The sequence below is a fragment of the Anopheles moucheti genome, chromosome 3 (genome assembly GCF_943734755.1).
Source record: "Anopheles moucheti chromosome 3, idAnoMoucSN_F20_07, whole genome shotgun sequence".
Lineage (NCBI taxonomy): Eukaryota > Metazoa > Arthropoda > Insecta > Diptera > Culicidae > Anopheles > Anopheles moucheti.
In genome coordinates this window covers 53,563,434-53,576,528 of record NC_069141.1, presented here as the reverse complement: position 1 = coordinate 53,576,528, position 13,095 = coordinate 53,563,434, and the positions used below count along the sequence as shown (strand labels likewise).

General features: G+C 43.1%; 5 protein-coding genes across 5 annotated transcripts; 2 read left to right on the top strand and 3 right to left on the bottom strand.

The window, feature by feature from the left end:
* Positions 1-118: 118 nt before the first annotated feature.
* On the bottom strand, positions 119-2,327 carry LOC128300454 (transmembrane protein 209). Its single transcript, XM_053036514.1, has 5 exons — positions 2,227-2,327; positions 1,508-2,140; positions 828-1,434; positions 528-761; positions 119-451 (listed from the first exon to the last, which is right to left on the bottom strand). Exons 1-5 carry the CDS (start codon positions 2,235-2,237, stop codon positions 323-325), a joined length of 1,614 nt encoding a protein of 537 aa, XP_052892474.1. The 5' UTR covers positions 2,238-2,327; the 3' UTR covers positions 119-322.
* Positions 2,328-2,600: 273 nt separating this feature from the next.
* LOC128301393 (probable prefoldin subunit 4) lies at positions 2,601-3,503 on the top strand. Its single transcript, XM_053037839.1, has 2 exons — positions 2,601-2,764; positions 2,832-3,503. Exons 1-2 carry the CDS (start codon positions 2,720-2,722, stop codon positions 3,201-3,203), a joined length of 417 nt encoding a protein of 138 aa, XP_052893799.1. The 5' UTR covers positions 2,601-2,719; the 3' UTR covers positions 3,204-3,503.
* LOC128301392 (DNA repair and recombination protein RAD54B-like) lies at positions 3,231-5,978 on the bottom strand. Its single transcript, XM_053037838.1, has one exon. The coding sequence runs from the start codon at positions 5,898-5,900 to the stop codon at positions 3,255-3,257; it is 2,646 nt and encodes an 881-aa protein (XP_052893798.1). The 5' UTR covers positions 5,901-5,978; the 3' UTR covers positions 3,231-3,254.
* A 217-nt stretch (positions 5,979-6,195) lies between these two features.
* LOC128301725 (eukaryotic translation initiation factor 3 subunit E) lies at positions 6,196-8,162 on the bottom strand. Its single transcript, XM_053038334.1, has 3 exons — positions 7,967-8,162; positions 7,474-7,737; positions 6,196-7,391 (listed from the first exon to the last, which is right to left on the bottom strand). Exons 1-3 carry the CDS (start codon positions 8,054-8,056, stop codon positions 6,450-6,452), a joined length of 1,296 nt encoding a protein of 431 aa, XP_052894294.1. The 5' UTR covers positions 8,057-8,162; the 3' UTR covers positions 6,196-6,449.
* A 336-nt stretch (positions 8,163-8,498) lies between these two features.
* LOC128300544 (acetyl-coenzyme A transporter 1) lies at positions 8,499-12,700 on the top strand. The gene is made up of 4 exons (XM_053036645.1): positions 8,499-8,638; positions 8,825-9,104; positions 9,310-10,509; positions 10,589-12,700. Exons 2-4 carry the CDS (start codon positions 8,889-8,891, stop codon positions 10,772-10,774), a joined length of 1,602 nt encoding a protein of 533 aa, XP_052892605.1. The 5' UTR covers positions 8,499-8,638; positions 8,825-8,888; the 3' UTR covers positions 10,775-12,700.
* Positions 12,701-13,095: the final 395 nt, after the last annotated feature.

The following is a 13,095-nucleotide window of genomic DNA, read 5'->3' as shown; positions in this document are numbered from 1 at the left end:
CTGTGAAAATCGTTCCAAATGAGGTAGGGGTTTAAGTTCCAACTCGAAGCTAAATGATTGCCCACTTGTACCGATAATATACTGTATCATTTGTAATACACACACAAGAATTTTTGAATCTATATTGACAATGACCGAATATTATACAACTTGAAAACAATTCATTTGAAAAGATAGCATTTCACTTTAATAATGCTTTGTTCTGTGGACTTACCAAACGTATAATACAATTGGCTGTCTTTTACCTCCTCGAAACAATCCTGCTGAGCTTTCGAATTTTCCATTTCCTACGATCTATTACAACCATTTCCCGAATGATTGATTAATCATCGATGCAGCAGAGTATATTGATGCCACTTTTGCCGAGATTAATACCCTCCAATGAGCATTCGTGGTGTGTTTTCATGTACATTAAAAATTGAATGATGACGTAGAACAGATTGTTTCGATCCTACGAAGAGAAAATAAAGCCATATTTTACTTCCTTTCCTTTTTGCAGTACTTGCAACGACCGGGTAAAGACTTACGTAGGAGCAGCTGTGTATTTTATCATCCGAAACAAAATTAAACTTGGGCTTCAGTGGGTTAGAGCAGAGTATGGCACATTTGGCCTTATTTTTCGTATTTACTTCTGCGAGCGTTTCCTTCGTTGTCTTCTTATCACCCACAACCACGTAACGATTGTAGAATGGGCGACCTCCGGGCTGAGGTAGTGGGCGTAACTGACTATCCAAATAGGTACAGAACAGGTGAAAAATGATCTGCAAAAGAAAACAGTTTAAATGTCCTAAATCATTGCTTTTTGCAGGAGGAAAGCACACACTCACTGCCGAGTCGGTAGGTAAATGTTCGTCCCAGTTAATTCCCTTATACGTCGAGCCTGAATTCCATCGATAGTCAGCTAAACATCTGCCCTTGGCAAGCACTTTAATCCGTTGCACCAGATACTCCTGGTTCGTGGACATTTCCAGAAACGGTATAAGCAACGGTAAGCGGGGGATATACAACGATACTAGTTGTTGATTCTCGGCCGTTTTTTTCAACCGCTCCAAACCGATGCTACCGATCTGTATGTCTGCAAAGCCACGACTCTTGAAAGCCTGATCGACAATGTTAATCTCCTCCTCGATCCGTCGCAGTATCGTGAGCGATATCCAAATGCGCAGATTCCCGACGTAGGTGGACAGTTGCGCAGCGGACACCTTCTTCAGACCCTCTGGACTGCCGTCGATGAACGCATTATATGGGCCAGTTTCTAGCTCCTTTGTTAGCTGTTTGCTCGGTGTTACGCTGGATGACAGTTGGTACATGGATGTTTTCAACAGATAGGACATATCGTTGAACCGATATCGACCAAAAGATGAATTCATGGAATCGTCGGAATTATTCACTTGCTCCTTTTGCGATCGATTGCTCTTATCCATCGGGGTTTCACTGAAGGGGAGAATAAATATTTTGCTCAGGGAGGGGAGATATTCAACGTCATCGGTTAAATCCTACTACTTACGGTTGCACGTAGGTTTCCGTAAACAAATCATCCATGATCGTATCACCGGGTGGACCCAGCCTCCGTAGAGCGGGAGAAAACTTCATCGATCCGGCGCTTACATTCGGTGGATGGCCTTCATAGGATACATTTCGATCGAATGCCATCGGCGATCGTGCCTCGTTCATCGGAGGACTGCCTCCACTTAACACCCAACGAGGAGAAGTAATCGAAAAATTGTGTTCGTGAAAGGATCGCAACAGCGATGCAGAAACGTGCACCGGCGTATTGTCCGCACTCGTCGATTGTTTCGTTTGCGGAGGCGTAGTGATAAAAGAGCTATCGTTGGCATCGAACTTTAGTATTCGCCGTTGCTGTTCCGTCCCGCAAATCGGTTCCGTGCTGAACAGGAAGTAAAAGTAGCAGGAGTAGTAATACACCATGCTGCAGGTCAGCATGGCTGCCGCGAGATATTCCACATAGTACAGGTTTGAGAACGAGTACGGACACTTATTGGAGATGTCGAACAGAACCACAGACAGAAGCAGTATGTGCACCGTGCCCCATCGTAGGCATTCTCTCGAACGCTTCCTGTTCAAATTTAGTTCTAGCGTCCGATTCACGATCGGGCTGCACTGTGCCGGAGAACCGGGACTGTTAAGAAAAGTGAGAAACAGATCCGGCAATGAAGTACAATTGCTGAGCGGTACTTTTTTAAGGGCTTTTAAAATTGAACTTACTTGCTGGACATGCTGTAAAAATACTTCTCGTACGGTGCCGCTTACAAGTTATGGACCTGGGAAGCAATGGGAGAAATACAAACCGGCGAATCGGCAGCTTGCCTAGCAAACGTCAAACCACTTCAATCTCAGAGCAAGAGCGGGAAAGATGGAACCGTCAAAATCGAACCAAGATTGTTATAGAACTGCGACTGAAAAAGTTGAACAAAATCTATGATTTTGTTTACTTCATGAAGTTAAAATTCTTCGATGTATTTTGCTGATAATTTTGAACACAATCTATTTAACTTATTTGTATTCTGTAAATCTTTTTTTACTTTGTTTTGATTTCTATAGGCCGATTTGATAGTCAATGTCAAATGTCATAGCAAGCATTAAAAAAGAACAAGAGAAGCAATCGCACGGTCAAATTTCCTCATGATAGTTTTCAGCTGAATACAGACTTTTCTAAAGTTGCGGTACCGAAGAAGTGACTTGAATAAAACATTTCAACATGAGTACCAAAGTAGAAACGAAATCGAAGGGCACCTTTCAGCCGGTAAAATAGTGTTTGCACAATTTGCTAAAGCATACGCATTGAACGTCCCGTTTTGTGACCATTTTAGGATTCAGATGTTCATATCACGTACGAGGACCAGATGAAGATAAATAAGTTCGCCAACTACAACGCGAAGGTAGAGGATTTGAAGGAGGAGTTGCGCATCAAACAGAACGAATTGAAAAATCTCGAAGAAGCGGGCGATGAAATTGAGCTGCTGGACGACGACGTTCAGATCCCGTTTCTGATGGGCGACGTGTTCCTTTCCCACGATCAGGCTAAAACGCTCGAACTGTTGGCTGAAGCAAAGGAGCGGAAAAAGAAGGAAATCAACCATATTCAACAGACAAACCGGGATCTGCAGCAAAAGATGGGCGACCTGAAGGGCTATCTGTACGGACGTTTCGGTAGCAACATTCATTTGGAAAACGATGAATAAACGAAGTGTGCACAGGTAAAACTATGTGAAAAATCCGTGATTGTGTTGCATTTATTTAGAAGCCGACACAATGTTTCGAAACAAAAATACGATCTCGTCGACAGTCCGAGACAAACCGAGCTGCTCCAAGACACTTTCCGACACTGGTGATCGATGATGTTCCCAGCGCATCAGTTCCTGCATTTTAAGCGCAAATTTTGTCTTACCCACTTTGTTGCGCTTTCCAGTGAGGGGTCGTAATTGAAAGCGGCTTTCCATTTTCTCTCTTTCTGTTAATAAATCTTCGATAGAATCACACGACTCTATTGTGTCTGGATCCCTATCAGGAGCGTTCCCAATACCGGCACAAGAACACTCGAGTAAACTGTGCGTTAAACAATCGTCTTCCGCGTTGGGATCAATCATGGAGAAAAGGTCTTTGAGCTCTTCATCAGACAGTTTGAGGTTGCTTAAGTTTTGTCTCTGATCCACCACCGTTCCGCTGAGAGAAGTTTTCGAAATTTGTCGTTGAAATATGCGTTCTTCGATGGAGTACGCGGTCAGCAACCGATAAATGAATACCGGTTTCCGTTGTCCATCTCGCCATACACGTGACATTGCTTGCAGATCGTTCGCTGGGTTCCAATCGTTATCGTACAACACCAGCCGGGAAGCTCCGACCAGATTCAATCCGGCACCACCTGCCTTGGCGCTGAGCAACAGGATGAAACAATCCGAAGCTGCATTGTTGAAAGCGGTTACGATCTTGTAACGATCAGGACCCGCCGTGGAACCATCTAGCCGGCAATATTTGTAGTTGTAGTGCTCACACAAACCAGCAATCATGTCTAATGTCTTGCCGTAGTATGATACGATCACAATTTTTTCCTGCATGACTAACATTGCTTCTAACAGCGCCTCCACAATGCCTAATTTAGCTGAATCGCTTGGCCCCATCCGTTGCCATGGAGGTAATTGTTCCGACAGAAGATGCACTAACGATTCCGGATCACCCTTACCCTGCACCGACACAAGCGAGGGATGATTGCAGATTTTCTTCAATATCGTTATCAACTGTAGTGGCGAAATCGCATTGGAGGAACTCTTTTGGCTCTCGTAAAACGTTAGCGCAGTATGGGTCAAACTCGTCTGCAAATCGGACGGCTGACACAAGATCACTACCTCGTGTTTATCGGGTAGATATTGATTGATCACTTCCTGCGTCCTTCGCAGCATAAAACGGTCCGTTATGGCGTTCAGTTCGTTTAATCGTTCGATACCCAATTCGATCGACTGTGGTAGTACACCGGGTCGTTGCGAGATAATGATGGGAGTTTCGTACCGTGCTTTAAAATCCTGATATGTACCAATTATTCCCGGATTGACAAAGTTAATCAATGAAAAGAACTCTTGCAGATCGTTTTGTATCGGTGTGCCGGTCAGTAGCACGCGACGCTTACAATCCAATCGATTCAGCACGCCAAATGCTTTCACGTTACTGTTTTTTAGCCGATGTCCCTCGTCGCAAAACATCAAATCGAATCGGACCGTCTCCAATTCAGCGATTTGTTTCGACAGCATCTCGTACGATATGATCAGTATTGGAATGTGCGGCGATTGGGCATATCGTTTGAGCTTATTGTTCGGCCCAACGATAAATGTGAAAATTCGTTCGTTTCGTAACCATTTGTTAATTTCACGATCCCAGTTGTCCACTAAACTGCTTGGCGTGACAATCAGAATACGCTTGGCCAACGGTTTCCCATATGGACCGGTCTTCATCAGCGTGTACATTAAAGCGATACACTGGAGCGTTTTCCCCAGACCCATTTCATCGGCCAGAATCGCTCCGTATCCGGGTGGATCCAACATTCTCAATCCGGTCACACATTCGTAGAGAAAGGCGACACCTTCGCGCTGATGCGGACGCAGATGGCGTGTTAGACAGTGAGGAACAACTACCTCCGAGACGGGCTCATTATCTACATTGTGTTTGAATTGATGTTCAAATGACGGTTTTTTCATAATCAATGGTTCCACGGTTTGTTCTTCAGCATCCTCGAGTGTTGAATAATGTGATTTAAAGTTGGTTTTGACTCTAGCGACTGGTTCGTCTGGCATATTAGTAAAACCATTATTCAATGCCATACTATCCTTCGGAAGTTGTTTCGATTCCTCCGAATCTATTCCCACATCATGTACTCTCTGCTCTGGAGGTTTAAATCTTTTTATGGAAGGCACCGCCGTACAAATCTTTGAACTGCTCGGAAACGACGATAAACTAACGGCTTGGTTTTCATTGCATTTCTCCAACACTTCTACCTCCTTCGATCCAACGACCAGTTGAATGCCTTCCGTTACCTCGTCGATCTTTAGCCCGCTAGCGGTGGTAATGACTCTACCGTTTTCATCCTTCAGCACAGCGCTTCTGCCGGACACTTCGAGGGTACCGTCACCTTCCCATGTTTTGTGTTTACGGGTGCTAATTTTACCCCAAACAACTTTGAAGATGGTTTTCGAATCACTTTCATTACTGTTCCGCGGTTTCAGAACGGTATTCAAATTGGTGTCCTTGGTTACTGTTGTTGAAGTTCGGTCTTGATTGTTTCCAGTACCGATCGGGTTTCCCACAGTGTTTGTTGCTTTTTTGGCCGGGTATAACTCAGAGGTTGTTGATTCGCCGGTTCGTTTCATCGACGGCGCGCAGCTTCGTCGCATTGTGCCCAATTTAAAGCATTTATAAAAATAAACAAACACTTTCAACAATCCACCGAACTGCTCTCCGCTGCTGCAGGTGAATAAAATGCCGCCATAATTTGACAACGATGATGTCAACTAGATGATGCTGACAGCATAGTGAAAACGTTTGTCATTTCAAATACCTCGATCATAAATCAATCGAACGTGGATTCTATACAAGAGCAATATAATTTTAAATCGGAGCTTTCCTTATTCCCACAAAGATAGTGCAAGTAGTCTTTCGAAATCAATACAAACAAGTACATTTTGCGTTCTTCTGTCCTCTAGCGAGCGCCTTTTATTCCAACTTATTTGTTTATTATTAATCATCTTTACCGATGGTTTGAATGAATGTTTAATGTTTTACGCTGTTCCGTTTTATCGATACACTTTGTAGTCGGTTGTAGTTGTTCTAACCTTCTGCCCAAACGTTATCCTTCGCCCCTAGTACACCAAAAAATCTTTTCCAATGTTTCTTCGCTAAGGCGAAACACCAGAAAACATGTATTATTAGCGTTGTCCGCGTTGTTAGTAATACTTCCAGTGGCCTTCGCCAGCTTCTTGAGTTTTAGCTTTGTGCTTTCGTTCTACCAACAGGGTCAACGCTTCGGAGCGTACAGAGAGGGAGTCAATTTTTTCCACCAATTGCTGGTACGGCGATAGTGGCTGCGTGCCCATCACCACATGTCCCAGCTTCGAATCAATTTTTGCATCCAAACGCGCATTACGGATCAAATTCACAATCCAGCACTCAGCCTCGTCCGGCTTCATGTTCAGCTTGTCCGCCAGCATGCCAATCGTAATGCACTGATGAATACGACAGAACGTCTCGAAGATCATGAGTCGCGCATTCTCGATAAACTCGTTCAGGCACCCGATAATGAAGAAATCGTTCGAAATGACCGTTTGACATTCGTTCAGCTTCTTACGAGCAGCCTCAAAGTCGAAGTTCACGTACAGATGTTCAAGAAACTCGGTGATGGGATCACGGTACGTGTACGACTCCTGCTGGATCACCTTGATCAGATCCTTCAGCGCATTTCGGCGACCACGGTTGATAATGACCGCCGTCGCTAGGTAGCGTAGAATATGTGGGCACATCGTCTGAATCGCGTTCAGATATTGCGGCTTGTACAAAAACATGTCGATGATCAGATCGCGACCCTTGGCATGGTTGAAAAATACCAGCACACTCCAGTGAATGAGCCAAGCGCGCTGCTGGAGCACTTGAATCGGGGTGAAATTGTAGTTATCGATATAGTCACGCAACCGCGTTAAATCCTCCAAAGCCGTAGGCCAGTTGAGCAACAGTATTTCAACTGCCAGCTTGCCCCACAATACACCGAGATAGTTTTTGTCGTTCGGCTCCATTACCAGCATACAGACGTACAGGTACGACAAAGAACCATTATACGTACCACACTCGTACAGATACTTGGCTAGCTTTTGCGCACTTAGGATAATATCGTACTAAAAGAATTAAACAGTAAAGAAAGTGTATGTATGTCATTCAAGAGTGTCTGCTTGCTGGAACCTAGCACCGGCAACTTACATCCAGTGTCTGCTGCAGCGCAAGTATAACCGATTTGTGATCCTTCGACGAATCCGGATTTTTCAGCTCCTCCATACATTTCATCAGCGGAGCAACTTCTTCTTGAAGTTCCTTCAGTGTTACCAGCACATTCTCACGGCGCTGGTTCATTTCTTCGGGCAAACTTTTCTCCAAGCGCTCACAGATGTCGTTCGTGTAGTCGATCATATTCGTTTTGCTTAACGTCTTCAAAATGAACTGCAACAGTGATGTCTGGTCGAAGACCTACCGATTTGTACCGGAAAGATGAAAAAGTGAGGTTATACAACTTTGATGACGAATCGAGGGTAACGTAGGTAACATAGAAAACATTGAAAAGCTTGAATATCCTGGCACAAGGAGGGACCCCGATCTGCAGATTCGAACAAGCGGTCGCAGCATTCTTCTCTCCTTGCCGCCCGTTTCTTCCTTACTTTTGCTCCCTTCTGTTACACTACACCCCTGTACCACTTACATTTTTCTGAAGCAGAAATTCCAGCAAAGGAAAAGTTAGATGACGATCCAAATATTGGCAGTTCTTGCTAGTAAGATCAAACTTGGCCATGGTTGCGGATTTTCGTTGAAACTGTACGTTTTTCGCAGGAAATTTCACTGAAAACTCCTATCTAAAACGACATGTGGACAAATCGCACGGCTAGTTTTGCGAGAAGAAGAACTATACGCAACGCCAACACGAAACCGAATGTCAAATCCGGCAGTGTTGCCAGCACGGTAAAGGAGGCCGAGTTTTATTTTATCAATGAATGTTGCTCAACTGGATGCTAAAAGCATGCTTTTAAAACGCAGATTAAACTTTGTTTTACCTGGAAGACTTCTTAAAAGCAATAAATTAACTGGAAAATAGTAAGAAAATGCATTCTGAATCCGTTCCTGGTCAACCACAGGGCACTCTGGCACACTGTCACCAAACCGTCAATTTTGCTCCAAATGTCAACAAACAAATAAATTCTCTCTTTCTCTTCTCACTTTCCACGTACTATCATCGTGCTTCTTATTCCTGATTCTGTTTAAACGCCGATATGTTCATTGTTGTAACAATGCTGAGCCTTGTCTTCCCTTCTATTTTGCTGGATTAAGCTAACGTGTTTGCAATCACTTTCCGTTTGCCGGTCTGCACGAAAATCAGGTACGTGTTCGGTCATTATTGGGGCATATGGATTGAGAACGGGAAAACATTTGCAACCGTTCCACACACGGCTAGTGACGTGTACCTCTCGAACAAGTAAACTGTTCGTTTGCTTCCAAAGCAGTTTGTTTGCTAAACTAAGCGCATGATTCTCGATGTGATTGCTATTATTTTCTCTATTCACAGCGAAAGCGAAGGAAAGCAATTTGTCCACGATCGTCTAAAACACACCAAAGGCGTATAACGTAAAATGAGCAACCGTCGTAAGAAAACAGACCGCGTTGATCGTGAAACGCTCCTTGTGACGGTCAACGATGAAGAAAAGCACGAAAAGAGTGACCTGCGAGGGGACTGGGGCAACATTTCCATACTGTTCTTTCTCTATCTGCTGCAAGGCATTCCAATCGGATTGGCCTCGGCCATACCCATGTTGCTGCAGAATCGCGGTGCAAGCTACAAACAGCAGGTGGGTAGTTGATAGTCGAAGCAAGTATTTCGATTCTTGAACGATTTCTTATCATAGTCAGCTTATCGTGATTGACGTAGAACCATATCTTGCTTCAACTATGTGTAATTGGTTATGCAAGACATATAGGCGCAAGAAATTGTTTAAACTTTGAGAGACTGGCGCTAACACTGAAACTAAATGTAATTTTATTTTATCTTTTTAGGCTGAATTCAGTTTCGCTCACTGGCCGTTCAGCTTAAAGTTGCTATGGGCACCCATAGTGGATTCACTGTTCTGGAAACGCTTCGGAAGGCGAAAATCATGGCTCATCCCAACGCAGTACCTGATAGGGATATTTATGCTTATTCTATCACTGCACGTTAACCGTTGGTTGGGCGCTGAAAACAGCAGTTCCGACGAAGACCATTCCAACGCGGAGAGCAGCACATTCAACATTCCGCTATTGACGGGCATATTTTTTATGCTAAACTTTCTGGCCGCTACACAAGACATCGCTGTAGATGGATGGGCCTTAACGATGCTGAAACGTTGCAACGTGGGACACGCATCGACCTGCAATAGTGTAGGCCAAACGGCAGGATATTTCCTCGGTTATGTGGCCTTTATGGCATTGGAATCGGCCGAATTTTGCAACAGTTACCTGCGCTCCGAACCCGCACCGGAGGGTTTGGTCAATCTGTCCGGATATCTCTGGTTCTGGGGGTTAGTGTTTCTTGTTACGACCACATTGGTGGCGCTATGCAAACAAGAACTCGCACCCAGCATCGATCGAGGCCACGAGGAACATCTGGAGCTGGACATAAAACAAACCTATCATCTGCTGCTCGATATAGTCAAGATGAAACCGATTCTGACACTGGTGGCCATACTGTTAACGGCCAAGGCAGGATTTGCCGCTTGCGATGCGGTTACCTCGCTGAAGCTGATTGATGCCGGTGTCCCGAAAGATAAGCTAGCGTTGCTAGTTGTTCCACTTGTGCCACTGCAGATAGTTTTACCGCTGGTGATCAGTAAATATACTGCTGGGACGCGACCCATGGAGGTTTACCTGAAAGCCATCCCTTACCGGATAGCACTAACACTAGCAGCGGCCGGTATTGTATGGATTACTCCTGCCATCATACGAGAACATCACGTACCGTACTACTACTACATACTGCTGCTAACGAACTACGGTCTGTACCAGATCGCACTTTATAGCATGTTTGTGGCTGTGATGGCCTTTTTCGCACGGATAAGCGATCCCGCCGTCGGAGGCACCTATATGACGCTGCTAAACACACTCAGCAACCTCGGTGGCAATTGGCCGACGACCGTGGTTCTGTGGTTAGTCGATTATCTTACGTGGAAACGATGCTCGAACGCAACAGAGAATGATTGTTCTGATGCAGCACTGAAGGAGGTAAGAAATTACTCCATTTTATTGGATATCGTTTCATCGATTGATCTCAATTACTATTTTTCATTTTACTATATTACAGACATGCAGTGCAGGTGGTGGTAAATGTACGATTACGATCGATGGGTATTATATAGAGATATTTATTTGCCTCCTTTACGGGCTCCTCTGGTACCGATGGGGTAGTGGTAAAATACGTCAGCTACAAGAACTTCCGCTTAAAGCGTGGCGCGTAGCGCGAAGAGTTCAACGTGCGCATAGCAGCTAGCAATTAATGCAATTGATATGACAATTCCATTTATCTGTACGTTAGGTAAGCCGATGTTACTAAAAATTGGAACAAACGCGTGGCGAAGTTTTTAGGGAGAATATAGTTGGCAGTTTTTTTATATTTAAACACAAATCGCCAAGCGTGGTACCATGTGCGGAGAAATGGGTACTTCATGTACACAATCCCACCTTTGTTTTGTATTGCAGGGAAAAAACACGCACAAAGTCGTTCCTTCAGGGTAGAGAGGATCGTTGAAATGAAGTAGAATGTGAAACCATTCTCTGCTCCCGCGTACGTCTTTATTTGATGTTTTGTTATTTTGTATATGCTTTCATTCCCTTCTCAATTGCACCGTGAATAGATATTGCTCATACAATCGAGACATATGTATTAATTATGTGTGCAGCAAAAACGATAATGTTGTACTCGGTACAACTCCGTTATAAGGGAATGTTTTCCTTCTCGTGATGTAGTAAAGTATGGTTCGATCAAAAGATTCGATTCGCAAGATTCTACCATTTGAATGTGTGTGTGTGTGTGAACAGAAATAAACATTTTACCATCGAAATGCACATATGTTGTAATGCTATTTTCTGCTTTATTAACTTTTTTCATGCCTGTGAAAGTAATTATTGTCAATCGCTTGGTTAAGAAGCAATCCAACACTCGCCCTAGAACACGACATCCTTCAGAAGTATAATTTGAAAATAATCATTGTGTTAGTAATTGTTCATAATTGATAACTAAACAGACACGTGTTATATCAACAACAGTAAAGCATTGTAATACACGTTTTCCGTATAGATCATGTGTCCTTTTTTGTCAACTATTCAACTCTGCAGTACCATATTCCCTTCTATGTGTTGCTTATTTTCAGTAGAAGAAAAACTTTCTTCATTCTAATTTCTTAGGTTCTTTGCTTAAAGTTGGCCCGTAACTTCTCACAGCTGATGGCTATGATCTCTACTAAAAGCCATACCATTTTTCTTCTATTTTCATATACGAATCAGCCATGGTGGGAGTATACTATCACATACTAATCAGAAAAAAAATCAAGCATATTACACAACAAGTCTACTACATGGTGACTTCACTAGAGAGAATTACTATTGCAGACAGTTGTAGTGTAGATATCTAATTGTTTAAACATGTAGGCGAATGTATGTGTGTCTGGGGGTACTATTGTATATATATGTAAACAGTTCTTTACGGCACGCCGCTAACCTTTGAACGATTCTCTATTCCGTTTCGACCGATTCTGGCATGGACGTAACTGATTTATTGGGACCGTGTGCAAGAACACAACGGACGTTGCGCATTGTCTTTCCATATATGTTTGAGCAGGGTATTGCTGAAGTGCGGCTTGCGATACACATATTTCTCCTGTAGACTATGCACCCATGAGTGTATTACTTACAGTGTATTTATAAATGCAGATCGTGAGAGGGGAACACAATTGAGGAATATCGTTCGTTTAGAATGTATCGCTATACATTATGGTTATGGGTTAAGCTAAATTATGAAAGATCCAACGCTTGTGTTTAACTAAACCCCAATTTTACGTGTGCAATAATTGATTTGCTTCAACAGGCTGAACGTTTAAAGGAACAAATAAAAACTTAAGTAAAGCAGTAGGTGACTTATTTGTTGGTGGTACAGAATCCTACCCAACATATCCTCCATTTACTTCAAACAATTAGTGTTTCCAATACGCATTTTCTATTAAAAAAATTATATCGTCTTGGACGAACTTATGTGCTACACACGTGTATGTATTATACGCATTGATAGATAAATTATTTATATGTATATATGTGGTTAGTAATGAAACACAAATCACGCTTTATAGCATATGCCCTTTTGCCACGCGCAAGGGACAATCAGTTTTGTATGAGGAACTGTGCCTGAACATAAACGAACCCGAGATTTATAAAAAAAATGATACATTATCAGAAAAAGGGAAGAAACAAGTGCTTGTAAAAATCGTTGCTGTAGATGCATGAAGTGAACAATGCAGACCAAAAATACTATTGAAAAAACATGCATGCGAAAGTGTATGTCGTGAACCAACACTTCAAACGATGGTGGTTAGAGTGTACAGTTTACTCTGTGAGTTAAGTTGTAACGATTTACTAGACGGATTAGTTAAAACCGCGGTTTTGTTCTTCTGTAGGATTCAATAAAGCGTTTTGATGACAGGATTTCGGTTTTGATAGTTCAACTCTTTGTATACCTGGCCGGCAGAAAACATCCAGTCTCTATATATGGGAGGGGAAACGATAACCGAACATCTTCAATACGAAAGTGGGAGAGCAAAC

Coding starts and splice junctions, on each gene's coding strand:
- LOC128300454 (XM_053036514.1), bottom strand. Junction 1,435..1,507: donor ACGGAAACCTACGTGCAACC/GTAAGTAGTAGG, acceptor TCTCCCCTTCAG/TGAAACCCCGATGGATAAGA. Junction 762..827: donor ATTTACCTACCGACTCGGCA/GTGAGTGTGTGC, acceptor TTTCTTTTGCAG/ATCATTTTTCACCTGTTCTG.
- LOC128301393 (XM_053037839.1), top strand. CDS start 2,720: ATGAGTACCAAAGTAGAAACGAAATCGAAGGGCACCTTTCAGCCG. Junction 2,765..2,831: donor CGAAGGGCACCTTTCAGCCG/GTAAAATAGTGT, acceptor TGACCATTTTAG/GATTCAGATGTTCATATCAC.
- LOC128301392 (XM_053037838.1), bottom strand. CDS start 5,900: ATGCGACGAAGCTGCGCGCCGTCGATGAAACGAACCGGCGAATCAACA.
- LOC128301725 (XM_053038334.1), bottom strand. CDS start 8,056: ATGGCCAAGTTTGATCTTACTAGCAAGAACTGCCAATATTTGGATCGT. Junction 7,738..7,966: donor AATTTCTGCTTCAGAAAAAT/GTAAGTGGTACA, acceptor ACAAATCGGTAG/GTCTTCGACCAGACATCACT. Junction 7,392..7,473: donor CGCTGCAGCAGACACTGGAT/GTAAGTTGCCGG, acceptor TAATTCTTTTAG/TACGATATTATCCTAAGTGC.
- LOC128300544 (XM_053036645.1), top strand. CDS start 8,889: ATGAGCAACCGTCGTAAGAAAACAGACCGCGTTGATCGTGAAACGCTC. Junction 9,105..9,309: donor GTGCAAGCTACAAACAGCAG/GTGGGTAGTTGA, acceptor TTATCTTTTTAG/GCTGAATTCAGTTTCGCTCA. Junction 10,510..10,588: donor CTGATGCAGCACTGAAGGAG/GTAAGAAATTAC, acceptor ACTATATTACAG/ACATGCAGTGCAGGTGGTGG.